We start from the raw sequence: 25,559 nt of genomic DNA, 5'->3' as shown, positions 1-25,559 counted from the left end.
GGCGCGGGGATTCTTCACTGAGCCTTGGAAGGGTTGCTGATTCCACGAGAGGCCAGCTTTTTTAAGTCAAAAATCTTTTCTGCTTACCGTTAGGGGGCGGATTCGGCCAACTTGACGATTTTAATACAACGATAGATATTGTTTCCACAGTTAATAAATATTCGCACGACCCGCTTTGGGATCCAGGACATAGCCCTCCTTCACCACTGGGCGATGTCGACAGGCCTTAATATCTTTAGCAGCCCAGAAGTCGGTTTTAGGGCGAGATATGATGCCAAATATCGTCTTCAGGCATCAGTTCGTCATACATGCTACCCTCAGTTTGGCTGCACTCCATCTTGCATACCTGAACGAATCAGATAAGAGCAGATTTGCAGTGGACGCAGCCCACCATCACACTCAAGCCGTGCTGGGGCTTTAAGAAGCTGTTAACTATGTGAGCAACGCTAATAGTGATGCCCTATTTTTAGGTTGTTAGTGAATCTTCTAAGTATACGTCTTCGGCATATCAGGGTGGCTCAGTGACGACATCGAAGACAACAGAGGGCATAGTAACCAGAAAGACTGCATCTTTGGTAAAAAATGGATGACGATGGTTGGGGGTATTAAAGCTGTGGGGTCTTTGGCTCGGATTAAGCGTAAGGAACTGGTTTGAGCTTGACCCCGACAAGAGTCCCCCGTCTACAACAAGTATCTCCGCTAGACCAAAAGTTCGTGGGGCCGCAACATCGATGCGCATATATATGATGAGGCATTATGGACCCTGGGGAAATCTAACCTGTAGCTTGTTCAGTTTGAGATTATTGACGCTCAAGTCCTGGGAGAATGGGGATACAATGAGACCTCATCAGGTTTGTTAATGTTCATCCATTTCGCTCCTCAGGCCTTCTTTACGCTGTTGCACCAACGACGGCCTACGGCTCTTCTCTTTTTTGCTTCCTTCGGCGCTTTGCCAAATACCGCCGCGGATGATAGTTGGCTCTTGGAAGGATGGCGGAGGGATATTGTCGGGGTGGTTGATAATTTGTTGGGTAGTTACTAGGGGTCACGAATGGCATGGCCGGCCCAGGTTGTTGGACTGACTTGGGCTTGAGAATAGTTATTCGATGCTCTTCGAAAATACTACCGATACATCTGGCCACCAACGTCAAAAAGACTTAGATTTCTTGAGCCTATGACCATGACCACATTCTCCTCATATCTTGTTCCAATTGATGCCCTGATTGGAAACACCGGCGAATAGAGAGATGCCGGTCCACCGACATTAAGACCCCGTTTGAGGGCATTAGGCTTCCGACCGTAAGCGGCGATGAGAGTTTGGAACCGCATCCATCTTCCAGCCAGATCCCATATCCCTCCCTTTCAGGATGGCCGTTATCTCAGCCGGATGTACCCAGTTGAAGAGCACCATAACAGAGAACATCAGAAGAGCGTCAAAAACATACAAGTACAGTTCGTGCCTCAGTAGATACCCATCAAAGCCTTGTAGGTACTCGATAGCCCGAAATATGGATCGCACCATGATGAGCATGCTACCGACGTACAGCGCCATCATGTGCTTCTTCCAAGGAATCCTCTTAGAGCGACTGGTTGGGGATGCCAGAATAGATCGATGGAAGGCGACGGCGATACAAATGAAGACACCAAAACATATAAGCTGGACAAAGAGTCCTCCGATGATTACTTTGGCACCGTTTTGCAGGGCTGCCAAAGATCCTGCAGCTTGGTAGCCACCTCCTAATAAGTCGAACTGTCAGTTCATCCTACAGCCAAGGGAGAAGAGGTGGCAATAGGAGAAAACACTCACCTCCTCCTTGCAGAAAGAAGGAAACGACGTCACCAATGACAAAGATTTTTGTCATCCACTTCTTAGGTATCAAGGTATGACCTTCTCCGTCCACCATAGTAATGATTCGGCCGAGTTCCATGTAGATCGTCGCAGCGAAGAGCGCCGGTGCCACAAGCAAAAGAATTGCCTGCATGATATAGGGGCCAAGAGTCCAATCTGGACTCTCGTTACCGGACTTACACCGAGCTGCGTATCCGATGATCTCGACTGCCAGAAGCCAACATTAGTCCTGCGAGTCCAATGGAGATATAGAAAAGTCAACTTACAGAGACCGCCAATCGCCATAGGGATAAGGAACCAGGATCGTGCATGAATGAGCTGCCAAAAATGCAAAAGTGTGGTGCCCGTGAACAGAAGCACGAAGACCACGCCGCCCGCTATCGTTGGGTCGTAGTGGTAGAGTTTGAACACTGCTCCTGCTCCTTCCTCCGGAGCTTGTCCCTCTCGATCGAAAAGATACATGTTGCGACGTTGTCGAATTGTCGAAGGTAAAATATGACCAGGAAAACGGGGGTGGATGGCGAAGAATCTCCGGGCACGATGAGTGGGTTGAGGATCTTTGCCGCAAGATCCAAGAACAAGGAACGACGGGGTGGATAGGTGGTAAAGTCGTCAATGAAAGAAATCGAAGAAGAGATTCAAAGTAGTGGGCGTGTAATGTAGAGATGAGGAAAGCGAACAATCTGATAGAGACCTTGGATATTTAGGAGCTTGCAAAGATTGAGGGGAGACGGGTCTTTTCACAATTGTACGCAGCAAGGGGAGATAAATGGGTATCAAATATGTCTCAACCGTGCTCTGCTATTGGTTTATGGAAAGGCCAAGGCGTAGTCGCCGTCTTCGAGAACGCCTTACCGGGGTTATTATTAGATTTGAGGGCCAGATCCAGAGGTACAATGGAGCCTGCTTCCTTCGAGCATCCTCCCACTTGAAACGCTTATTAAAAGGTACTAGATAAAAGGTGCTTCTTCCACTCCTTATTGTGTACTATGGCATAGCCGTGTCGGGGCGGTCCCCATATTTGGCCCTGGCACTGCGACAAGAATGCGGAGCGCGTAGTCGTATCATGCCCCAGCAGCGGCAATCCCTGCTGTAACTCATTGCGGCTAGAATATTCGTCAACTCGTTCAGTGATGAGATCGTTTAATTCTCGTTCCTTCTTCGTTCCCCTCTCGTTTTCCCCTGGTTCCACGTTGTTTCTTGCTGCCGGCCGTGACCCTTCCCCTTAATTTCATCCCCACCACCGGCCAAAACACCATGCTCCCTGAGTCAAGTACAGTTTGCCATCGTCGAACAGATGTTGTTTTTGACCGGAAATTTCATCCACCGGTCCTCTATCAACCGCGAGCACCTCTGTCAGTCCAAGCGTGCAGAGCGTCCAAGCATAATAGCTAGATCAAACTGCAGTCTCAAGCTTCTAATTCAAGACCCACTCTCGCTCCCTCAACCTCGTTTAGTCGCCTCGGCTCGTTTAGTCCCTTGAGCTCGTTTAGACTCTTGAGCTCGTTTATAACGTTTGACAAAAATGGTTACGCCCCCGACGACTAACTTATTGAGACACATCCTTCAACACTTTTTCCATCCCATTTCCTCGTTTCCTCGTTTATTTCTCTGTACCCTTGAGCGAGCAAACCCGCATCAATCGCCACATGGACACGACTCCCTCCCAACCCCCCGCGACCGTATCGACGGGTTCAGGGTCCTCACCTAAACGACGCAAGCCGCACAGAAAATCAAGGACAGGCTGCTTTGACTGTCGGAGACGCCGGGTCAAGGTACGTCATGCTCATCACTGCCCGCTCGGGTCGGCCTTGGACATCAGCGCTAACGAACTCCACGTAGTGTGATGAAGAACGACCGGCTTGCCGAGCATGCCTGAGACGCGAAATCAACTGTCAATATTCGTTTGAAGCTCCAGCGGCTGCTGCTCTCAATCGTCGTACCGCAAGCGACGAACAAGAAGACCGACGTTCGCCTTGTGGGTCTGCGTCTACATCCAGTCACACTGTCCTACTGGGTCCTCCAGCAACTCGTTCTGCATCGGTAGAGACGCCAGCGACTGTCTCGACATCCTTGTCCAGCGCTGTCGACGTCTTTCCCACGTCTTCTGAAAGTTTTAGCCTCAACGACTTGGGCTTGCTTCATCATTGGACAGTGTGTACCAGCGTGGATATCTTCCGAGCTCCCGGCATGAACGACATTTGGCAAACCCTCTTTCCTCAGATTGGACTCCAGTACCCATTTGTAATACATGCCATTCTGGGTCTGGCTGCGTTGCACGTCGGTCATATCGACGGGTCCAAGAGAACTGCCAGTATCACGGAAGCCACGAACCATCACAACCAAGCTCTATATGGCTTCCAGAACGCTATCAATTGTGTAAGCCAGGAGAATAGCGAAGCATTGCTCACATGGTCGTTATTAAACGTGTTATACGTTTTTGCAATATCCAACCCCCTTCATCATACTCGATACGATGCGTCTCCGCACTCTCGCACTGATGTACTGCTTGGCGCTGAGTGGATTCCAATGATGCGAGGTATAGATGCTGTGCTGGAACCAACTCACAATAACTTGCGCTTCGGCCGATTCAAAATGATTATGAGCGTCGGTAACTGGTTTGAGTTGGATCCAGGGCAAGATTGCTCCGATCCAGAAGATGGTTATTTCTGCGGAATACGGGAGGCCTGGAAAGGTTCCAACGACGGCGACATCTATGCCGAAGTTCTCCGTATTCTAAGGAAGTGCCGTTTATATTCGCGACAGTTCCGCTCAATGGACACCCAAGATCTGGAACAATGGGGATATAATCGAAGTTGGTCAGCGCCCTTGATGTTTATTCATTTTGCTCCTGAGTCATATTTCACATTGCTACATCAAAGGCAGCCGTCTGCCTTGGTTCTTTTTGCCTTCTTTGGCGCGCTTTTGCATGGAATAAATGACTACTGGTTCTTGGAGGGTTGGGGAAAAGCAATCGTGGAGGTCATCAGGGACCTACTGGGAAGTTATTGGAAACCATGGATATCGTGGCCGCTGCAGGTAGTGGGAACGTCCACAACGGAATAGGATATTCACAGCATCATACCTCTGAACAAGTATAGCTAGCCTCTTTGCTTCATCACCGCCTGGATGCAACCTTGTTCAAGCAGTGTCGTGACTGTATGTAACCAACAAAGAAACATCTGTCCTTGTAATTTGTTCGTTGTTTCCAGGACTATACCCAGGCCCCGCTTTTCACCCAACGCTTCAACTGCTTGATTCAACTCGCGGTAGCCCAGGGTACCCAACCTATCGCGACTGTTTCCCGACACCAGTCCGTGTATGACGCCCAGGAGTCACCCAGAGCATCATCAACAGCCGATACTATCGACGTCGCCCATCCCTCCATGAACCAAGAGTCATTGTAAGCAGACAACAACGCACCGAAGAAGGAAAACAAAATGAGAGCGGGCGGTTGGCGTTGGTATAGCTTGTCGACGTATGCGTCCGAAAGGTACTGCAGAAAAATGAGTGGACTAACCCATTTACTGAAGCCGTGAGCTTCGATTTGACTATCACTCCCGTCCCATAAACGAACCATACAACAATGACAGCGCCTAAGAAGAGTGAGCGTAGAGTCATACATTTCCATGTCCGAAGGACTGCTGTTTTCGTAAGATCCCTGAATGTGAAGAAAGCAATAATCTCCAGCAACCAACTCAAGACCCGAGTCAATCTCCTCGAAAGGTATAATGCTCAACCACCTTTCGTAAACGTGTTTGTCCATAGGACGTGCCGCCGCTTGGACGCTTTGGATTAAATATATCCATTCGAGGCCAAGAGCACAGGAAGTCCGGGGCACAGTTCCGGTATGCTGAGATAATGGGCCGAAAGTGGCGAAAGAGTAAATGATGTTGAAAATTGAGAAGGCGACAAGAGCATCGTTGCAGTCTCCGATTGATTCCTCGCTAGCTTCACGGAATTTCTTCAGTCCAAGGTAATAGTAAGAAACAGCTGTGGACATGTGGCTCTCCTTTTTGCATGGGTCTAAAGAGGCGAAGTGCAGACTGGCCAGACTCAGAATGCCATACATGACAAAGGGGTGCTGAAGCCCAAGCTGAGGTAATCTAACGCTCCAGGAATTATCAACGACAGGATACTGGAAAATCGTGCGGCTCGTCTTCAAAATCCAGTGATGCAAGAGGCCGAGATCATGCAGGTCGAACTCGTCCGCCGGGTGGTAAGGACGTTGCGGCGAAGAAGCACCCGAAGAGTAAGAGAAGTCGGTCAAAAGATTACTAGGAGATGTTTCATATGCTGCCTGTGCAGGGCTCCTTATGGCTTTAGCTGAAGAATTCCGTGGCAGTTGTGACGTATGAGCTTGATGCCGATAAATGCAGCGAAGGCTTCGAATGACACAAGACCGGCAATTGGGCTTTTCTTCCCCACACTGAACACTCTTGACTGTTAGTGAGGTGTGTTATGAGAGGATTTTCTGTTCCTCTATGGGCTTAAAATATAAGAGGTTATTGACCTGACCTTCATATGACGCTTCTTACATTCTAGACATCCGCCTCTGGACTTTTTGTGATGTTGACGTTGCATAACCATACTGAAGCGAAAAATGAGACGAGGCGTCAGAACAAGGGAGATCGGATGGCGAGTGACAGTTAAGTATGGAATACGAATATCAGTACGGCTCGTGTATCTCGGCTCAGAAGGCCGAGAATTCCGTTCAAGGTGTGTGCGATAAACGGTCGCTAACAATTCATGGCTAGCATCGAGCGTCTCGTCTCAGTCGCTAACTCGTATTTCATACTTCGTTTTCCTCGGCATATGCATGTTGCTGCACCTCCCCACTCCCTGCCTACTCTCTCGATAACGAAGCGCCAGTAGATCTAACCCAGGCTAGTACATAAACCCCGGCCAGCCAGAGGGAAGCGGCGTCCCGTGATTCGTCAACACTACGGATATGCGCTGCACCGCATGAAGATTAACCCTCCCGGGTGGGTCAGATAAACGAAGAACGAAAAGAATACGAGTTACGAGTTTGGCTGAGTTCGTTCACTGTAAGCAGCCCCACATCCATATGAACCACTTCGACTCAAATAATATTATATGGTGACAGTGGCAACGTGTTATCACCTTCATCCCACCATCTGAGATGCCTCTGCCAATCAAAGAACGACACTACCCTTCTTCCGAGCCAGCTCAGGGGGTGCGCGCATCTCCGTCCTCGCTCTTTTTAGCACGTGGAACCCTGTCGACAACCGATTTGAATTCAGGGCCCAGACACCGTCACTCTGAGCAAGCAATTGGTCATAGCCCGGATATTGGCTCTCCCTAGACAAAACAGAGCTGACTAGCTTCCAGTCGGTAAGGCTTTTACTGGCGTGAACAGGGAGTCCCGGCGTCAGCGGGAAAGTTGACGAGGTGCAGAAGGTGATAGTATCTCTCTCGCCCATAAAGATGCAGCTGGGATCGCTGTGCCAGCCAGGTATGGCAGGGTTGTGGCGCGACTGATTTTCTCGGCTGAGCTATATGACAGGGTGGGTACAGGAATCAGAATCAAGATGAGGAGTTTGGATAAGATCGACATAGTCGAGGGTGATTGATCAGTTTCCACTACTGGAGAGAATTACGGTAAATCTTGAAGGGACTGGATGCAAGAAGAATGAATTTATGGTCTAGGATTTGGAGGAATAACGTCTACATCAATTTGTAACTATCTGGTCTCTGGTTGTCTCCGTGTATGCCGCCTTGCCTTGTCGTCATTATCTCCTATAAAAGAGTACCGCAATAAAAACCGATAAAATCGCAATACGACCCTCCCCTAACTGTCTATAACAAGGATCAGCGCAATTTACTAAGAATCTTTAAAGTCCCTGGCTACCAACTCTTATTTCGAATTTCTGCCATGATACTGCATGTGCTAGGGAATTGATAACTTGCAGTGCACCCCCGGAGGAAAGGCCTAGATTTTAGAACTGAGCAAATCAAGCTCCTGCTGCCGTTGAATAATGATTACTGTCAAGTGAGTGTTCTAATTGGCAGATAAAACGGATTGTGCAAGCAATTTGTAGCAAGTGGAGTAACTTACGGAGTACAAACCTCGATTGAGACCCCTGTCTGGCCTTGAGGGAGACCCTCCCTATACGAGCCCTAAACGAGACTCAATCCGAGCCTTGAGCGGGAGACCGAATGTAGTCGGTATCAAGACTCGGCGACAATTTGGAAAACACGTGAGAGGAACGTCGAACCCAGCTCTTGCCGTCCCGCCACTCCCGCGTTTTGAAGGAAGTCGAGCCCAACGTCGAGTGGCCCGAGAATTCTTATAATCATCGTCCTTGGGTGATTCTGGCGTGTCTTGTTGGTGAGGGTATCCGCATCATCCCTTGCACCATGTCTCTGAGAGCACCTCTCACATCCGCGTTTTCATCATGGACATATGTTGTGGTAGTGCTGTTCGCGCAGGTCAATACTGGCATCACCTTTGCTCTTGACACAGGCTGATTGCTAACTCTTGACAGTGCTTTCTCCACCTCGTCCTGAAAGCTATCTACAACATTCACTTCCATCCGCTTCGAAAATACCCTGGGCCTTGGTGGCTAGCGGCAAGCCGTATTCCTCATACAATCTCAGTTCTACGCGGAAGAGCAACGAGGGAGTCGAAATATCTGCATGAAAGATACGGCCATGTGGTGCGCATCAACCCTGACACGCTCTCGTTCACTTGCAGCACGGCGTGGGTCGGTGAGTTCCCCGCTACCATCAGATCATGTTAAAACAATTTAGGTGCCCCCTTGCGCGCATGTCTAACATAGTACAAGACATCTACGGCCTTCAGCAGCCGAACGGGCGGGGAAACATCCCTAAAGACCCTTTGTTTTACCTGGAGTCCCGGAAGGTATTTGAACCTGTCATCCCCCCCCCAATCTCCTGGAGTCAAGGCTGAGACTGGCGGCTGGCTGTGGGCACTCCTTGATACAAAAGCAACGACTTACTTACTCCTTTCTTTTCTCTCAAGGCACCACTCGATGCGGAGGGTCACCGCCGACTCCGGCGCACCCAAGCCTACGCTTTCTCCGAGAGGGCAGTCTCACAACAAGAAGTCTGTCTTCAACAGTACACGGCATTCTTCATTAACAGACTTTTCGAATCTCGGCACAATTCACCCAGTGGTATCATCGACCTTGCGCAATGGATCAATCTCCTCACAACAGATATTGCCGGCGACTTAACTCTAGGTGAGAGCTTTCGCGGGCTCGAAGACGGCAAGATCCATCCATGGCTCCGCAACATCCAGTGGACCACGAAAGTCTTCGCTTTTATCCGAGAATCGAGCCGATACCCAGGCGTTCTCCGTGCCATCGGTGCATGCTGTCCCCGGAACAAGGAGGACAAGCAGGAGTCGTTTATTGCCAGAGCCGTGGCAAAACGGTTTGACATGGGAACCGACCGACCCGATCTTATGTCGTGCATCATCGAGGCTGCCAGCGAAGGACGGTCCGTTTACATAAGATCAGCGTGATTCATCGAGCTCTTTGCTAACGACACCATAGCGTATCTCAAAATGAGATGGAGGCCGTTGCTGTTACCTTTCTCATCGCCGGAAGCGAGACCAGTACGTCGGTGCTCGTGCTCATGATATCCAATAGGACTGACTGTTGCAGCCGCCACCTTACTCACAGGTTCAATATATCTTCTTTGCAAGCATCCATTAGTCATGCAGCAACTTACCATCATCCTACGAACACAGTTCCGCAGTGCCTCGGAAATGACGCTACTCGCGCTCCAAGCTCAAGATTACCTCAACGCCGTCCTGCAAGAAAGCCTCCGCCTTTACCCGCCCGCACCAGGTAACCTCTTCCGGCGGACGGCGGCGGAGGGGCACATCGTGATGGGGGAGGCGGTCCCGCCTAATACAAGCCTTACGATGAATCTCTGGGCAGCGAACTGTTCCGGGTTGAACTTCTACAGGCCGGACGATATGGTTCCTGAGCGATGGCTCAAGTCCCGGCCTGCCGAGTTTGAAGATGACGATAGAGACGTGGTGAAACCCTTTAGCATGAGGCCCCATGATTGCCCTGGGAAGAAGTACGTTTACTCGTCCAGACCTGAGAATAGTGTCGTATTCATTAATACTTGTGATGCTAAACAACAATAGCCTCGCTTGGGCCGAGATGCGGCTCGTACTCGCGCAAATGCTGTGGCACTTTGATTTTGAGCTCACCCCTGAGAGCGACGGCTGGATTAATAGGCAAAAGGTGTTTTTGTTTTGGGAAAAGCCACCCTTGAAAGTGAAGATTACGGCAGCTGCCCGCGAGCGCCCAGTTTCTTAAATTGTTGCAAAATGATAAGAAGCCGCAGAAGTCAGGCCCGAGAACGAAACTCTACAGGCAAAGCAATTGCCAAGCTTTAGCTCTTTTCTTTTATGCTCTATCTGTTCCCCCATGGCTGCTCACATTCCTTCTCGATATCGAAGATGTCAGATATTAGGGTGAATTGTCTGTCTTCTCCTTTTGTTCAAGGGTCTAGGGTAAGTAGCCTTAATGCTGTGGAACCCACCTTGGACCCTGATCGTTGACGCCGGTCAAAGTCACCGGCGACGGGTCAGGGTGACTTTCTGGTGCATACATTAGTGTGACTTCTACCATGGACTGTCTCGGGTTGGTGCCGGCCTGTCTAACCCTTTTTAATCGGCCTGTTCACTGCTTTCAGCCCTACAGCTTCCAGCAGCTATAGCAGCTACATCGCCTATAGAGTCAGCAGCTACAACGGCCACAGCGCCTATAGCTTCTAGCAGCAACAGCAGCAACAGCAGCCACAGCATCTATAATAGCTTCTAGCAGCAACAGCAGCTACAGCGCCGATAGCCTGTAGCAGGTATAGCAAGTATAGCAGCTATAGTACTCTGGGCTTTTGGAAACATTAATAAATTGACCTCTTATCGGCTTGGGTGCTGCTATTGCTGTTATCTTCGTAGTATAGATACTTTTGACCGAACCAGCCAGGTGACTTTGACCCGGCCGGTTCGGTCAAAACACCCCTGTTTCTTGGCATCAATACCGTATTTGGGGTCGTAAGCGGCCACTGCTAGCTCGATACATTGATGGCAGGGGCCAAAGTTGCGAATCCAAGATTTATAAATTCTCGATGGTGGGTACTACTCTCTTGTGCAGCGGAAATACAGTGCTAATCGGGGAAGGCGCCGTCTTGGCGCTGTTTTATGCACGCCGGTCACTTTGACCGGCGTCAACGATCAGGGCCTTGGGGCCAAGATCTAACTTAACCTTATCTGGAGCGGACCTACTCCGAACCTAGATGTGGGGGAGACCAGGGGAGACATCAGTCCTCCTAATCGGGATCGGATCTTGTAGATAATGCAACCTTCCATGTTGGACCGCATACTAGTCAGGGGTAAATCCACATGCTTGCATTTGCAAATCGGCCCATTGGCTACATCTGTCGATTGCCGTTGACACATGCCCCTGCTCAGGGGAGAAATGTAACAAAACCTCGGGAATCTTGGCGGTGCACCCAATAATAAAAGAAACCGAAACCGAAACTCTTTTTTAAAAGTACAAGTAGCCACCAGACGGAAAGACGCCCCCGAGGCTGGGGGGATCCGCATGGGGTAATCGCTCCGCGAAGGCTCCGTTTACTCATATGGAAACATCGGTCATCGGGCCAGAGAATCACCCCGGCGATATATCTAAAACTCCGGCAGCGAGGATGGATCAACTCGAAGGGGAACATCAAATCGCATTCATATCTTATTAGGCCCTCGTGTTCCCCGACAGACCTTGTGTTTCCAAGATGGTCAGTCCCTTTCGTTTCTCACCACAGCCCCTCCTTCATACGTTCGTTCAACGCCCGCTATGGAGAAGCCCAGCAGTTTTCTTGCGTCGCTGGTCCTTGGCCTCGGCCTCCTTGGCACCGTGATAAGTGCCCAGCAGTCTTCCTCGGCCTTCACCGACCCGAATACGGGCATCACCTTCCAGCAGGTCACGCAGGGTGCCTACAGCTTCGGTATTGCCCTGCCCGAAAACCCCACGACCGACTTCATCGGGCGCATTAGCGCTCAGGCATCCGAGGGATGGGCTGGAGTCTCGCTCGCTGGCATGATGAGCGGCAGCCTCATGGTCGTCGCCTGGCCCCATGAGGACGAGATCGTAGGCTCGCTCCGTCACTCAACGGGCTACTCCAGCCCCGGCCTCTTCTCCGGATCTGCCTCACTCAGGACGATCCCAGAGGGCACCTCATTCGATGGCGCGTCTTACACCTTTACTTTCCTGTGCGAGGGCTGCATCCAGACAGACGGAACAACATTCGCAGCTGATGCCAGTTCCACCACCGTCGGTTACGGTCTCTCCACGGCCACCGTCAATGCTCCCGCCGATCCCGCATCCCGCCTCACTTTCCACGCCGCTGGCTTCGGGTTGTTGGGTGTCGATCTCGTCGCGGCGCAGTCGGCTGACTTTGCCGAGTGGGCTGCCCTGGCCGAAGAGGGCACCACCACACCTCCTGAGGACGGTGGCGGCAACCCTCCGCCAGGAAACGGCACCGTGCCGGTTTCCAACTCGACTTACGACTACATTGTCGTCGGCGGCGGGCCGGCCGGCCTCGTCACGTCCCAGCGCCTCACCGAGACCGGGCGCTCCGTCCTCCTCATCGAGCGCGGCATGGCCTCGACCGCATCCACCGGCGGCACCCGCCTGGTCCCCTGGAACCAGAGCCTGACCTACTACGATGTCCCTGGCCTCTTCAATACCCTGCCGCAGGCTACCCTCGGAGAGGGATACTGCACTGACACGGCCGCCGTCGCCGGCTGCGTGCTGGGTGGAGGCGGCTCCGTCAATGGCATGGCCTTCATTCACCCGCCCACCTGGGACTTTGACGAGAACTGGCCCGAGGGATGGAAGTGGGCCGACGTTGCTCCTGCTGCCGCACGTTTGTATGCAAGAAACCCCGGAACGACTTCACCCTCCCATGACGGCAAGTACTATGACAATGAGGTGACGGATCTGATGCGGCGCTGGTTTGAGGAGAACGGATGGACGTACGCCGACGGCATCGAAAGCCCCGATGACAAGCTCCAGTCGTTTGGCCCTCCTTCAGTAAACGTGAGTTGTTAAGTTCCACTGCACCACATCTCGATGACAAGCACAAGCTGACTGAGCAAAGATTGCAAATGGTCTACGTTCTGGACCTATCCATACATACCTGCCACTGGCCCAGGCCAAGTCTTCCTTCAAACTTGAGCTCAATACCGTGGTCATCCGAGTCCTGCGCGACGGAGCCACCATGACCGGCGTAGAGATCGAGAACGCCCAAGGCCGGCAGATTATCAAACTCAAGGCGGGCGGCAGCGTCCTTCTCGCCGCCGGCGTCATGTCCACGCCCCGCGTGCTCTTCAACTCGGGTATCGGCCCCTCGGAACAGATCGAAATCGTCAGGGCTGGAACCACCCGTGTCACCCTCCCCGACGAAAGCCAATGGATCAACCTCCCGGTCGGCCTCGACGTCAAAGACCACTCCCGCTACGTGCTCCGCTTCAACGTCCCCGGCGGCCTGGCCACCTACGGCCCCGAACAGCTCACCGACCCCTCCCAAGCCGACAAGGACCTTTTCAACGCCGGCTCGGGCATTCTGACGCAGTCGTTCCAGCGGCTCGACACCTTCAGACGAGTCACCACCTCCGACGGCCACGAGATCATGTTTCAGTCGCACTGCAGCGCCCCGGAGAACAACACGGTCAACATTATGCTCCTCATGAGCCACGGCCTCACCTCCCGCGGCACCCTCGCCATTAGCCCCGCCGGTAACACCCTCTTCACCAAGCAGCCGTGGACCAACACGGATACGGACCGCGAGGCATGGACCCTCGCCATCAACGAGCTGCTCGACATGGCCCGCCGCCCAGGAAGTCCCCTCGTGTTCAGCGCCGGAAGCAACGCCACCGCCGCGTCGGTCCTCGCGGGCACTGTGCAGCCGGGCATCCACATGGTCGGCACTGCCAAGATGGGGACGGATGATGGACGTGAGGGCGGCACCGCCGTCGTGGATCTGGACACCAAGGTATACGGTACTGAGAATCTGTTCGTCGTTGACGCGTCTTTCCACGCCGACCTGCCCACTGGAAACACGCAGGCCATTGTTATGATTGCTGCTGAGCGGGCTGTGGAGAGGATTATTGCGCTCCGTGAAACTGAACGTTCGTACCCTAAGAGGAGGAGGTGGTCTCTCGGGGCGTGATGGAGATTTCCTTGCCAGCAAGTTGTGATATGAGACTTTTAAGGTTTCCATACTATATATACAAACCTATAGCACTAGTAACAGACCTCAAGCTCTTTAGCTATCAATATAACTTGGTTATCTAGCTTGCTATACCAGCTATATATTACTAGATATAACAGATTACTTTACTATATTACTTTATTTATAATATTACTGCTAACGTACATGATAAGCTTGCGTGACAAACAAGCTTGCGTGACAAAAATCCCTCCACCTACATTATCTCCATTTAATCAATTAATTCTCAACCACAAAATATGTCTGACCCTCATATTGAGGGTAGAATCCTTCTTGCGCTTCAGGCCCTTCAAAATGACCCAAAATTAAAGCTCCAACGCGCTGCAGAGATCTACAAAGTTAGCCGTATGATGCTATGGCGCCGGCAGAAGGGGATTCAATCCCGACGCGATTGGATCCCCAAATCACGCAAGCTATCTGATCTAGAAGAGCAGATTATTATTCAGTTCATCCTCGACCTGGATTCGCGAGGGTTTCCCCCGCGACTGCGTGGTGTTGAAGAAATGGCCAACCGACTGCTCGCCGACCGCGACGCGTCACCCGTCGGCAAGCGCTGGGCTTCTAACTTTATCAGGCGACAACCAGAGCTCAAGACGCGTTTTTTTCGTAAATATGACTATTAGAGGGCTAAATGCAAAGATCCAACTATTATTTGCAATTGGTTCCAGCTCGTGGAGAACACAATTGCGAAATATGGTATCGACCTAGCTGATATCTACAACTTTGATGAGACTGGCTTTATGATGGGTATTATTGCAAGCGGAATGGTCGTCACAGGCATAGATAGGCGTGGAAACCCGAAATCAGTCTAGCCTGGAAACCGGGAATGGGTTACAGTCATTCAGGCGATCAATGCGGAAGGCTGGGCGATCCAGCTGTTCATCGTAGTTGCGGGCCAATATCACCTCGCTAGCTGGTATTAGGAAAGCAACCTCCCGGGCGATTGGGCTATTGCGACGACTCAAAATGGCTGGACCGACAATGAGACAGGTTTTGAGTGGCTCAAGCACTTTGACCGGCACACAAAGGATCGATCGACCGGTCGCTATCGTCTTCTGATCCTCGATGGGCATAAAAGTCACCACTCCATCGACTTTGAGAAATATTGTAAAGAGAACGACATCATTATGCTTTGTATGCCGCCTCATTCATCTTATCTGCTCCAGCCTCTTGATGTTGGATACTTTGGGCCGCTTAAAACAGCCTATGGTCGAGAAATTGAGCAATTGATCAGATGCTCTATAACCCACGTTACGAAGACCGAGTTCTTCCCAGCCTTCTATGCTGCCCACGCAGCTGCTATGACAAGGAGTAATATTGAGGGAGGTTTTTGAGGGGCCGGACTTGTTCCCTTGAACCCAGAAAATGTCATATCGAAGCTTGATGTGCAGCTACGGACTCCAACACCAGCTGCAGAGGAGGTCGGCCTCCCCGACCCTTGGGTCTCGAAGACCCCAAAGACAGTGCTTGAGGCTAGTTTGCAGTCTGAATACCTTAAAAGACGAGTGAGAAGGCATCAGAGCAGCTCTCCAGCATCTATCCTTGAGGCGCTTGAGTCATTTTCTAAGGGAACAAAGGCAATAATGCATCAAATGGCATTATTGAAGTCTGAGAACCAGATCCTTCGACAGGCAAATAAGACTCTTAGCAAGCGGCGCAGAGCAAAAAGGACCCGCCTACAGAATAGAGGGAAGATGACTGTAGATGAGGGAAGGGGTGAGATAGATTAGAGAGATGTCGATGCACAGGTAGCAGCTGAATCGTCGAGAAGTGGTGGTCGAGCGAGGTCGGTGATGCCGAGGGAAAGGCGCTGTGGAACTTATGGAAAGGCCAGTCATAATGCAAGGACCTGTCAGGCTGTTATTGAGACCTCTAGAGAAGAGTATAGCAATTAGTTTTAATTGATTTAAGGTGTTGTTGTATTTTTATTGAAGTTTTAATTTTAAAGGTTAGTATTTTTGTCACGCAAGCTTGTTTGTCACGCAAGCTTATCATGTACGTTATATTATATAAGAAGTCAGTTTTATTTATCTACTTAAAGAATATTTAATCTATTATTAATATACTTCTACTAATATAGTATTTTACTCCTCTACTAATAATAATATAAATACAGCTTTGATTACTCGTCGTAAAAGGCTGCAGATTTTAAACTGGAGTTCTTCCCCGCAGGTGGGGATCGCATATACATAATAAGCTAGTATGTGGTGAAGAACCCTGGTCAAACCCTATTTGCATTACTCCAGGCCGGCGATATTAACCGGAAACAAACCATCGTCCAAAAGAAACTCGAGCAGTTCTGGCACTCTTATCTCTAGTGGCTGAAGTGAACTTGGCGATGGTTGGGGTGACGAGAAATCGGAGACTGTCCTCATAGTAAGTGCAAGCAATAACCCCCGAAACGATAAAGAAAATAGCTCACAATAGAAACCAGAATGGTTATTCAAGCAAGTGGCTGGTTGATCCACCATAGAGGAGCAGGAATAGCGGCATGTGGGTTGCTTAACGCATGTCCGACATCCATTGTGCCGTTCATTGAGGAGTACGGATAGAAATCTGGTCCGCTATCGAAATAGAAATGCTGACAGGGCTATCCAGTCAAACTTTCTGGGTGAGAGATTTGCAGTGGCCGGTGCTGGTCCTCATCCCATCAACCACAAGCTGCCCGACGAAGAAAACCTCGCTGCTGCAATACAAACACTGCTCGCCTCTGCTACCAAAGACGCGGCACGAAGGATCTCGGCAACGATGAAGACAGAGAGCGGCGTCAAGCATGCCATGCAGTCGTTCCATCAACATCTTCCCCGAGAAGGCCTTACATGCGACTTGTTGCCAGGAGAGGCTGCTACGTGGACCTTCGACGCCAAATTTCTCCCTAAGAAAAGGAAGAAGAAGTTTAGAAACGGCCTGAAGCTCTCTTCTAGAGCCCTTAGTGTCCTAAGCCATCACCAAATGCTTGACCTCGCCATGGTAAGACTGTAAGCCCACGTCCAAAACACTCACTGATGCTAGGCGCACTGACAGACTGACTCGAAATCGCCCGAATCCGATAGAAATCGAGAATCGGCGCTGGGATCCCCTGACTGCCACATCACCAGCGCTCCTTGATTCATCGGTCGATTTCTCGGTGGGTTTCGGAAGTCTCGTGTCCGCCCCTACGAAAGCATACACGGGTAAATATTGGACCGCAAGTTGAGAATTTGAGAACAAGGAGGCAGATCATCCAGCACCAGCGCCAGCAGTGCAACTCCATCTAGCGTAGTTCAACTCGCCTCCGCCCCTGCTGTGGCAGCATATTCGGGGGCAAGTCAATCCGCCCGCAACGGGGACAAGTCTGTCCGCCCGCAACCGGGGCTCCAAAATTGCGTCAAGTCCTCTCAAAGGATCTTTAGTCGACGTGCCCCTTGCTCCAACGGAAGGACGGCGCAAATTCCCTGAGCCATATGGAGACCGGGTGCGGAAACACGATAAGATCATGGAGTGGAAGAGCGGGACAGCCGAGGCTGGAAAGGCGTGAAACGTGACGCCTGCCAATAGTCTGAATGCGTGACTGACAATACTTAACCACTAGAACTTGGCATACGGGTTCCTGAATGCGTCTTGGTGACTCTTCAAACAGGCCGTCGTAGATGCGGTTCAAGGAGGCCCCGTGGGTTCGGTGACAGGGATCGGAAACGCAGGGTTCGGTCTGATCGCCAATCCTGGCAGTGGTAAGTTGAGTTGAGTGCCTAACCCGGGCGCGTGAGATTTCCCTTGATAGCGCTTGTACTGGCCTTGAATACACCCATGTCCGGCCTCATCCCGTACCCGGCGTTGGGAATTTACAAAAGCATCGCGGGCTCCACGTCCAAGACGACGAGAGCCGTTCTTCATGACGCGTATTATGCCAAAGTCGACCGGGTCAGCGAACATCTTCACTAGTCCTAAACCGTTCTCTGTCACCTTATGTCTTGCCAGGGTAACCAACAAGCAAGTTGCCTGACTTGGTTAGTTGAGGCTGCTTAAATGGGCAAGCAACTACCCTAATTAGCAGCCGTCCTTTATTCTTCTGAATAAAAATTCCGCCCAGGAGGATGGAACTCCTTTTCTTTCTTCCCAAAACTTTCCGCAAAGATTAACTCGCCGATTGGATCCGATCGCACACACACCGAGTAAGTATGCCTTTACACCCACCCTTCCAGCTCTATCAAGGTTTGGAATTTGGAAAGACTACCCCCCCTGGTCTCCTTTAAACCTTTCCCTTGACAAAAAGGTGCCAACGTCACTCCGAGGCCCTTCCCATATCGGCAGGGGCAAAATCTGCCACGCTAGGAAGGCAATGTCGTCCATTCGGTATCGTCAGCCCAATAAGCGCGCCGTTAACGCCAGATCTCAGCCTTCAGCAATCTACAGACAACGCGGACAAAAGCTTACTGACGGGGGCAGTAAGCATTAACTGTGCAAGTTCAGACTATGGATACTGCAGCTGCAACTAACCTGGAACACTTAAACGGAGCCCTAGTTGGTTTTAATTTCTAATTAGGGATAAAGTCCCTTGATTACTCGGTATTACGAGTGGCCAAGATCCCTATTTCTAGTTATTCCCAATCTACTAGATAAGGGGCTGCGACATCAGGTATCTAATCCTGACGTTGATATCTGACCAGAAGCCCGAAGGACCAACTATCTAGCCTAAGACTAGATTCTGAAGATATTTTAGTCGTTCCCTAGTCGTTTCAGGCTCTACCAAACACCGGGGATCATCCTCCATGGAACGAGGGAGCAATATTGGTCCCACGCGGCTCCATACTTAATGCGACAGCGTTTCTCGTCGCGGTAACAGCGATGGACGAGAATGCATGCCATGAAGATGAGATAAGTCCAGGGGAGGAGATCTCTTATGCCGCATAGCGCACACATGGAGCATGACAGCATTAGATCGCCTACGTAGTTGACGTGGCGAGCATGGCCCCACCAACCTGTAGATTGAGTTAGCACCAATCCTTACAGTTTCTTCCAAATTAGTAGCAAGTAAAATGAATTCTGTTGACTCACCCGAAATTAGGAGAAGAGTGTCGTGGTTGTTTCCGTCCGCTGTCTTAAAAGAGCAGCGCATTACCTCGGCCTTCCTGCCCCAGATGTTGCAGTCGCCGTTACTGCGGCGGACGCGGTCCTTCTGCGCGTTTACAGAACGGAACAAGGCGTAACCGCTGAGACTGAGCATCATGATGGCGGCCGCGGCGAAGGGCGAGAGGTGGACTGGATTTCGAGCTAGATACTGTGCTTGGAGAGTGTACATGGTCGGCAGCCAGACGGCGGAGCCCCATGCGAGGTAGAAGCCAAAGTGATCGTGGCAGATGTCGATGGTTCGAAGGTACCTGTATTTTGTTGGCTTTCTTTGCGGGAGAGAAGACTTGAACTATGGGACATACCAGTCCTCGTTGAGGAAGAAGTCGACGACGTAGATGGCGTGGAACATGTTGACCATGACCATCGAATTCGTGATATAGCCATGCGTCTGGTGCTGGAGCGCAGCGTATGCAAGATCGCTGTTATTTCAAATCAGTAACATGGAAGAAAGTGACAGCCACACGCTAGAACCCACATCAAGGTCCATCCAATGATACCAGGTCGGCCATTGTGGAACAACTTCCAATCCCAATCCTGACCAAACCGAGGATTGAACTCGATGCCCATGAGAAAATCGTAGAGAACAGATCCTGTTTTGCCACTCAGTAACTGGTCTCTGTAGGTCAAGGCAAGAACCGAGTCAGGATATTTACCGCTAAAGGTGAGATCCTCGATATGCGAAGGGGCATAGTGAGCCTTCAGGTAGGCGATGATTGACAGAGCGTAGCCGTAGATATTGAAGATGACGATGAGGTTCCCCCAGTGATGCGCGATGATGGATAGGTCGATAGCTCCAAACAGGGCGGCGAGAACAAAAACCAGGACGGTGATGATCCAGGCCTGGAAACCATTAGTGCGGTAGGTAAGCAACTTGCCACCAGCCGTCAATTGACCAGTACTTCTGCCAGGAAGGACTGTGTATAGGGCAGCTTGGAAGAGCACCCAGATAAAGTAGGCGATGGTGACCCTCAAGTCGGCGGAGGGGGCGTACTGCTTCACGAACGAAAGACGGAGCACATAGGCTTCTTTCAGCGCGCCAAATAGAGAGCCTTCGAAATACTCAAGCGCGATCCAGCAAAAGATAGTCAGCGCGGAAGGTACAGTGATCATAAAGATGCAGGCGAAGACCGAGAGCCATGAATTCCGCCTATTGCGCCAGGACAGGTTGGATAACGCTGTAGTTGAACGGACGTAGTTGCCCTGAAGATGGTCCTTGATTTGTTTGGTAGTCCTGTTCCTTGAGCCGGACGTAGAGTGCCACTTCTCGGGCGAGGTAGTAATTTCCATGTCTAACAAGAACAGGTTGTTGTTGGGCCGTTGTCTATTGTCGGTGTCTTTTGTGGTTGTCTTCTTGTCGTAACCGTCGACGGCCCTATGGCCCTTTTGTAGTCTTTTAATCATCAAGCATCCGGTGAGCTGGGCAGACTACTCGGCATAGCGGTGGACCGCTCGGTGGCATTAAACCTTCTCCACTATGATCTGGAATAAGTTTTTCGTCGAAAGCGGAGCCGTCACGACGAGAGGCTCCGGAGTGATACGGGCAATGGTGGTCCTAGGACAGGAGAACGGACCCAGCACGGCAAGGCAGACTCGGCAGCTGAACTGAAACGCGTGAGAGTTCGGCGGGCAATGCCATTAAGGAGGCGGAACGCAACCCTTGGCTGACCAATAGCCTGAGGAGCCGAGCTTATAATGCCCACGAGTTTGCATAAAGACATGTCAGTCCTGTATATCTCGTGTGGGGTGCTCTAGCCCGAAGGTTTTACTCAAAGCATATAGCGAGGTTTCCATGTACATTTGTTTCCCCAAGCTCGTCGAGATCATACCTAGCCTGCAACACATTTGCTCCTGTGTCTTAGACCTATGCTAAGCCCCCCTGTAGTGGGCTAAGCACCAGAGCTCGTATTTCGTATCTCGCTCATAGTTTCGTATCCCGGATGAACCTTAAACGCATTCTCCCTGTTCTTGCACCCTCGGTCCCTCGTTCAATCCGTTTCATTTCCCGTTCTATCTTCGCGCTTGCCCGACCGCTACGATCGTCTCTTGCTTCCATCGTTCCTTTCCTCGCTGCGAGGCCGTCCGGTATAGATTCAGTCTCCAAGGTAGCTAAGTCTTCGGACGCCAGCACGACCAATCGACGCAGGTCACGCAGGCCGCACATGAAATCTAGAAATAGGTGTTCCGAGTGTCGGAGACGAAAGGTTAAGGTGAGGACGTAGCATGGCGCACGGAGTACTTGAGCAAGAGCACAAAATTCCTTCATATGACGGTGATCTTGTTCTTCTCTCCACAACCGCCGCCCCTACTTTGTCCACTCGCTGACCAGCGGGTATTCAGTGCGGCGAAGACAAGCCACGATGCTCAGCTTGTGTCCGAAATGAAGCTCCATGCCTGTATCCCGACGTCGCGCGGTCGACTTCCGGGGCACCCGGGGTTTTTGACTTCGCACTCGCTCACAATCGCGGACCGAGTACTAGTCGCCTCACCTCCCCGGTCGACTCCGTCACGCCCATCAACAGCTACAGAGCCTCCTCCGCATCAACCTCGTACTCGACGCAGAACTCGTGCAGCAAAGGCTCGTCCAGCGTCGAGGAGGCCCTGACTTCGTTCGGTATGGATGATATGGTTCTCTTTCACCAATGGATCTTTCATACCAGCCGCACTATCATTCAGTCACCTAACATCGACCACTGCTGGCAAGTGACCTTCCCGAACATCGGCTTCCACCACCCCTTCGTCATGCACGGTATCCTAAGCCTCGCTGCCCTGCACCTCGCCCTCACGGACCCTGGTAGCCGGAAACAGCACAGCCTCGACGCTGCCCGCCACCACAACACCGCCTTAAGGGGGTTCCGCGAAGGTATCGACCACATGGTCACAAGCGAGGACTACAGTAACAGCGACGCTCTCTTTGCGTGCTCAATCCTCAATATGATCTACATCTTTGGCATGCTGGGCGGTCTCCACAGCTCACTTGACGGTAAGCCCGGCCTCCGCCAGCGCACCGCCCGCGTCCTCGGCGGCGAGTGGATTCCTATGGTACGCGGCATTGGCGCCATCATCCAACCAGCGGCCTATGAGCAGATTCGCCTTGGGCCCCTCGCCCAACTAGTGTCCTTGGACCACTGGGAAGAGCTCGACTCGGACAGCGACCTCGCCGTCAATGACGAGCACTTTCGCGTCGTTCCCGAGGCTTGGGCCGCCCTACCCATCCCGGATATTGACGTTTACAACGATGCCTGGCGCATGCTCCGGCGGTGCTACCTCTATTCTATGCAATTCGCGGGCAATTCTGCTGTCGGCGGTGGGCATGAAGGCTTGCCATCTGAAGGAGAGAAGGAATGGACATTCAACAGGCAGTGGGCCGGATCCATAGCCTTCCTGCATGAAACCTCAGAGGAATACCTTCTGCGGGTACATCAAAGGCAGCCCCCAGCCCTGGTAATCTTCTCCTATTTTGGCGCTCTGCTGCACGACCTGGATGACTACTGGTTTCTCCAGGGCTGGGGTCGGGACATTGTCGAGGTGGTTAACGAGTCATTGGGCAGCTACTGGAGACCATGGACGAAATGGCCCAGGCAGGTAGTTGGGTTGTCTCCGCCGGATGCGTAGATTCGTAGACCCGGAACGCTGGACAAGGAGAGGCGCTGCTTGGTTGATCTTGACGAAACATGGTGTCCCGAAGAGCACCGGCCATCTGGTGACACATTGATAACAAAAATGATGGCGATAAAGACAGATGCCACTTGTATAACAACCTCCTCTTGATGAAGCCTAGTATCTTGAAGCAGCTTCATCAGTCTTTGATGGAAATGCTCAACCCCTCAGACGCTAGGTTAGTTATTGTCCCAATTCTTGTCCGTAAAAATATCCATGCTTATTTACCCCTCGGTAAAAAACCGTGGCATTCATGTCGAGCAACTTTCAGAGGCATGTATGGACTAACTGACACTGGAGACTTTTTGCCCTGGGCCAGCCTTAGGATTTGTCAACGCTCACGGCTTCTGGAGTCATAATTATGCGTAACCGAACGTAATACTGGGCAGAAAAATGCTCAGACTTGCCAGTCCACACAGAAGAGCCACAGTGGTGACTATGTATAGGTATGTTACAATTACAAGTTTACGTCGAACTTTTCTAAATTGATAACGGCCGCTCTCTACGTTAAGGGATTGAACTGATTGCTTCGCGCTGGAAAGCAAATCCATAACCCACTACAGAGTGCCTTTTCCTTCAAGGTGTGCCTATCACACTCACACGTTCGACTTTTCCTCTGGAAGTCTCCTCTTAGCAACGTGATAGAATAACGCCGAAAATGAGAATGTTTATATCAAGAGGTTGCGGGGCCCTAGTAATATTGGACACTTGCCCCCGGCATTCTAGATGCACGTTTAGGTGTCTTCGCATGCTCTGTTGTGAAGATTAAGTTCTGGTATGATTAGTGGAGTGGTTTCAGTGTTCGGCCGACATCTGCATCCCGTCCCCGAGAGCGATGGATAGCGGTTCGTAAAGAGTAGCCGTATATTATCCGTCCTTGATATAATTGAACAGCACGCATTTCCTGTATATAGTCTTTCCTAAGCATCCGCACAGCAGTGCTTCGTCCACCCGATTTCAGCTTCTTGGAATCTCATCCTGCCCGAACCCTCCATTACATTATTTATTTCTTCCCCCGAATTTTCCACCGAACTGTTCAACATGGCAGCACAGCATTATGGAGTACTGGTTCTTGGTGCCGGCATTTCGGGCATAAATGCTGCCTACAGGGTCCAAACGCAGCTTCCCAACATGGAGTACGGAGTTCTTGAAGCACGTTCAACAGTTGGTGGCACCTGGGACTTTTGGAAATACCCTGGGCTGCGCACTGATAGCCGTATGACTATATACGGCTTCCAGTGGATGCCGTGGCCCAAGTCAACGACGCTGGCCAATGGCGAGGAAATCAACTCGTATATTCATCAGGCTGCCAAGAAGACAGGCATTTATGCCAAAATCCAATTCGGACATCGAGTTCAAAGCACCGAATGGTCGACCGCCGATAAATGCTGGACCGTGACCGTTGACGCACACGGTGAGACCAAGATATTTACGACATCATGGTTGATCAACTGCATGGGCTATTACACCTATGACCAGCCCCTGAAATCACCAATTCCTGGTCTGAACGACTTTCAAGGCGACATTATCCACCCTCAGTTCTGGAAAGAAGACACCGACTGGGCGGGGAAACACATCGTCTTGATCGGTTCAGGAGCGACTGCTATCACTATTCTACCGAACTTAGTGGACAAGGCCAAGCGAGTTACCTTGCTACAGAGAAGTCCGTCATATGTCTTGCCGATCCCATCCTCCCCTAGCCTGGAACGTAGGCTGAGCTGGTGGCTCCCCTTCTGGCTGTCATCAGCCCTACTTTGGTGGATTCGAGTGATTGAGGAAGCCATGCTGGTAGCACAGATCAAAAGAACGGGCCGAAACTACGAAACCTTCTCATGGGGGTCATGCAGAAAGTGCTGCCTAAGCGTGTTGATATCAAGCACTTCACCCCCGGCTACCTCCCGGGCGAGCAGAGAGTTTGCGTTTGTCCAGATGCTGATTTCATTCGCGTCGAGCATAAGCATGTGGACATCATCACAGATACCATCGAAACAGTCACACCAACAGGCATTCGGACCATAGGCGGCAATTTTATCGAGGCGGATATGATCATCACAGCTACGGGCCTCAATATCAATCTCTGGGGTGGTGTTGACCCCGTCCTTGATGGGAAGTCGGTAGTCTTGGGTGAGAGTTTTGTGTGGCGATCGTGCATGATTGAAGGTATCCCAAATGCGGGATTCATATCCGGATACATCTCCGGCACGTGGACGCCTGGCGCGGATATTGGCACTCGTACATTCATCCGGGTCATCAAACATTGCCAAGAGGTCGGCGCGTCTGAGGCAATCCCAACTGTTGGCGACGAGGAAGCTCGCGCGAAGCTGCCGCGCGAACGACGAATGTTGTGCAATAAAAGCACCTACATGCAAGCTGCACAACACAGGCTTCCAATTACTGCGGATATTGGACCGTGGTATAAAGGGACATCGTGGGTTTCCGATTTTTGGAGGACATTCTTTTCCAATGTTACGGACGGCCTGATTTATTCAACACCACGGAAATAAATAAAGTAGGTTGGGCGTGGGACATGCTCTACATGTCTTTGGCCACTCACAATTCCACCGAAAGTGGACTTTATATATCTCATTGGCTTAGCATCTCTGCAATCCTCTTTCACTTGAAAGGTGTACTTCTCAACCTTGAACGG

At 51.2% G+C, this 25,559-nt stretch overlaps 9 protein-coding genes across 9 annotated transcripts; 6 read left to right on the top strand and 3 right to left on the bottom strand.

The window, feature by feature from the left end:
- Positions 1 to 1,285: 1,285 nt before the first annotated feature.
- On the bottom strand, positions 1,286 to 2,311 carry BGZ61DRAFT_484948 (RTA1 like protein-domain-containing protein; the record flags this gene model as incomplete). Its single annotated transcript, XM_046249662.1, has 3 exons — positions 1,286 to 1,716; positions 1,808 to 2,056; positions 2,116 to 2,311. 3 exons carry the CDS (start codon positions 2,309 to 2,311, stop codon positions 1,286 to 1,288), a joined length of 876 nt encoding a protein of 291 aa, XP_046097001.1.
- A 1,108-nt stretch (positions 2,312 to 3,419) lies between these two features.
- BGZ61DRAFT_402094 (uncharacterized protein) lies at positions 3,420 to 4,985 on the top strand. The gene is made up of 2 exons (XM_046243076.1): positions 3,420 to 3,624; positions 3,692 to 4,985. Exons 1-2 carry the CDS (start codon positions 3,499 to 3,501, stop codon positions 4,913 to 4,915), a joined length of 1,350 nt encoding a protein of 449 aa, XP_046097000.1. The 5' UTR covers positions 3,420 to 3,498; the 3' UTR covers positions 4,916 to 4,985.
- A 123-nt stretch (positions 4,986 to 5,108) lies between these two features.
- BGZ61DRAFT_484946 (uncharacterized protein) lies at positions 5,109 to 6,439 on the bottom strand (the record flags this gene model as incomplete). The annotated part of the gene is made up of 2 exons (XM_046249661.1): positions 5,109 to 6,208; positions 6,388 to 6,439. 2 exons carry the CDS (start codon positions 6,437 to 6,439, stop codon positions 5,109 to 5,111), a joined length of 1,152 nt encoding a protein of 383 aa, XP_046096999.1.
- A 1,791-nt stretch (positions 6,440 to 8,230) lies between these two features.
- BGZ61DRAFT_539192 (isotrichodermin C-15 hydroxylase) lies at positions 8,231 to 10,170 on the top strand (the record flags this gene model as incomplete). The annotated part of the gene is made up of 7 exons (XM_046254761.1): positions 8,231 to 8,302; positions 8,359 to 8,581; positions 8,659 to 8,735; positions 8,856 to 9,334; positions 9,391 to 9,452; positions 9,502 to 9,925; positions 9,996 to 10,170. 7 exons carry the CDS (start codon positions 8,231 to 8,233, stop codon positions 10,168 to 10,170), a joined length of 1,512 nt encoding a protein of 503 aa, XP_046096998.1.
- A 1,539-nt stretch (positions 10,171 to 11,709) lies between these two features.
- On the top strand, positions 11,710 to 14,086 carry BGZ61DRAFT_367599 (cellobiose dehydrogenase; the record flags this gene model as incomplete). The annotated part of the gene is made up of 3 exons (XM_046241803.1): positions 11,710 to 12,954; positions 13,016 to 13,891; positions 13,982 to 14,086. The coding sequence occupies 3 exons, from the start codon at positions 11,710 to 11,712 to the stop codon at positions 14,084 to 14,086; spliced, it is 2,226 nt and encodes a 741-aa protein (XP_046096997.1).
- Positions 14,087 to 16,581: 2,495 nt separating this feature from the next.
- BGZ61DRAFT_484943 (uncharacterized protein) lies at positions 16,582 to 18,067 on the top strand (the record flags this gene model as incomplete). Its single annotated transcript, XM_046249660.1, has 6 exons — positions 16,582 to 16,688; positions 16,735 to 17,124; positions 17,159 to 17,273; positions 17,409 to 17,600; positions 17,766 to 17,856; positions 17,907 to 18,067. 6 exons carry the CDS (start codon positions 16,582 to 16,584, stop codon positions 18,065 to 18,067), a joined length of 1,056 nt encoding a protein of 351 aa, XP_046096996.1.
- An 801-nt stretch (positions 18,068 to 18,868) lies between these two features.
- On the bottom strand, positions 18,869 to 20,365 carry BGZ61DRAFT_367719 (ergosterol biosynthesis ERG4/ERG24; the record flags this gene model as incomplete). The annotated part of the gene is made up of 5 exons (XM_046241814.1): positions 18,869 to 19,104; positions 19,181 to 19,503; positions 19,558 to 19,674; positions 19,731 to 19,845; positions 19,909 to 20,365. The coding sequence occupies 5 exons, from the start codon at positions 20,363 to 20,365 to the stop codon at positions 18,869 to 18,871; spliced, it is 1,248 nt and encodes a 415-aa protein (XP_046096995.1).
- A 1,037-nt stretch (positions 20,366 to 21,402) lies between these two features.
- On the top strand, positions 21,403 to 22,852 carry BGZ61DRAFT_288313 (uncharacterized protein; the record flags this gene model as incomplete). The annotated part of the gene is made up of 3 exons (XM_046238543.1): positions 21,403 to 21,462; positions 21,593 to 21,666; positions 21,733 to 22,852. Coding segments are annotated over 3 exons (1,254 nt in total), but the record flags the coding sequence as incomplete, so codon positions are not given.
- Positions 22,853 to 23,953: 1,101 nt separating this feature from the next.
- Positions 23,954 to 25,416, top strand: BGZ61DRAFT_539187 (uncharacterized protein; the record flags this gene model as incomplete). Its single annotated transcript, XM_046254760.1, has 2 exons — positions 23,954 to 24,700; positions 24,760 to 25,416. 2 exons carry the CDS (start codon positions 23,954 to 23,956, stop codon positions 25,414 to 25,416), a joined length of 1,404 nt encoding a protein of 467 aa, XP_046096993.1.
- Positions 25,417 to 25,559: the final 143 nt, after the last annotated feature.

Source organism: Ilyonectria robusta (genome assembly GCF_021365365.1).
Source record: "Ilyonectria robusta strain PMI_751 chromosome Unknown BGZ61scaffold_32, whole genome shotgun sequence".
NCBI lineage: Eukaryota > Fungi > Ascomycota > Sordariomycetes > Hypocreales > Nectriaceae > Ilyonectria > Ilyonectria robusta.
This window is presented reverse-complemented; position numbering and strand designations above follow the sequence as displayed.

Coding starts and splice junctions, on each gene's coding strand:
- BGZ61DRAFT_402094 (XM_046243076.1), top strand. CDS start 3,499: ATGGACACGACTCCCTCCCAACCCCCCGCGACCGTATCGACGGGTTCA. Junction 3,625..3,691: donor GTCGGAGACGCCGGGTCAAG/GTACGTCATGCT, acceptor AACTCCACGTAG/TGTGATGAAGAACGACCGGC.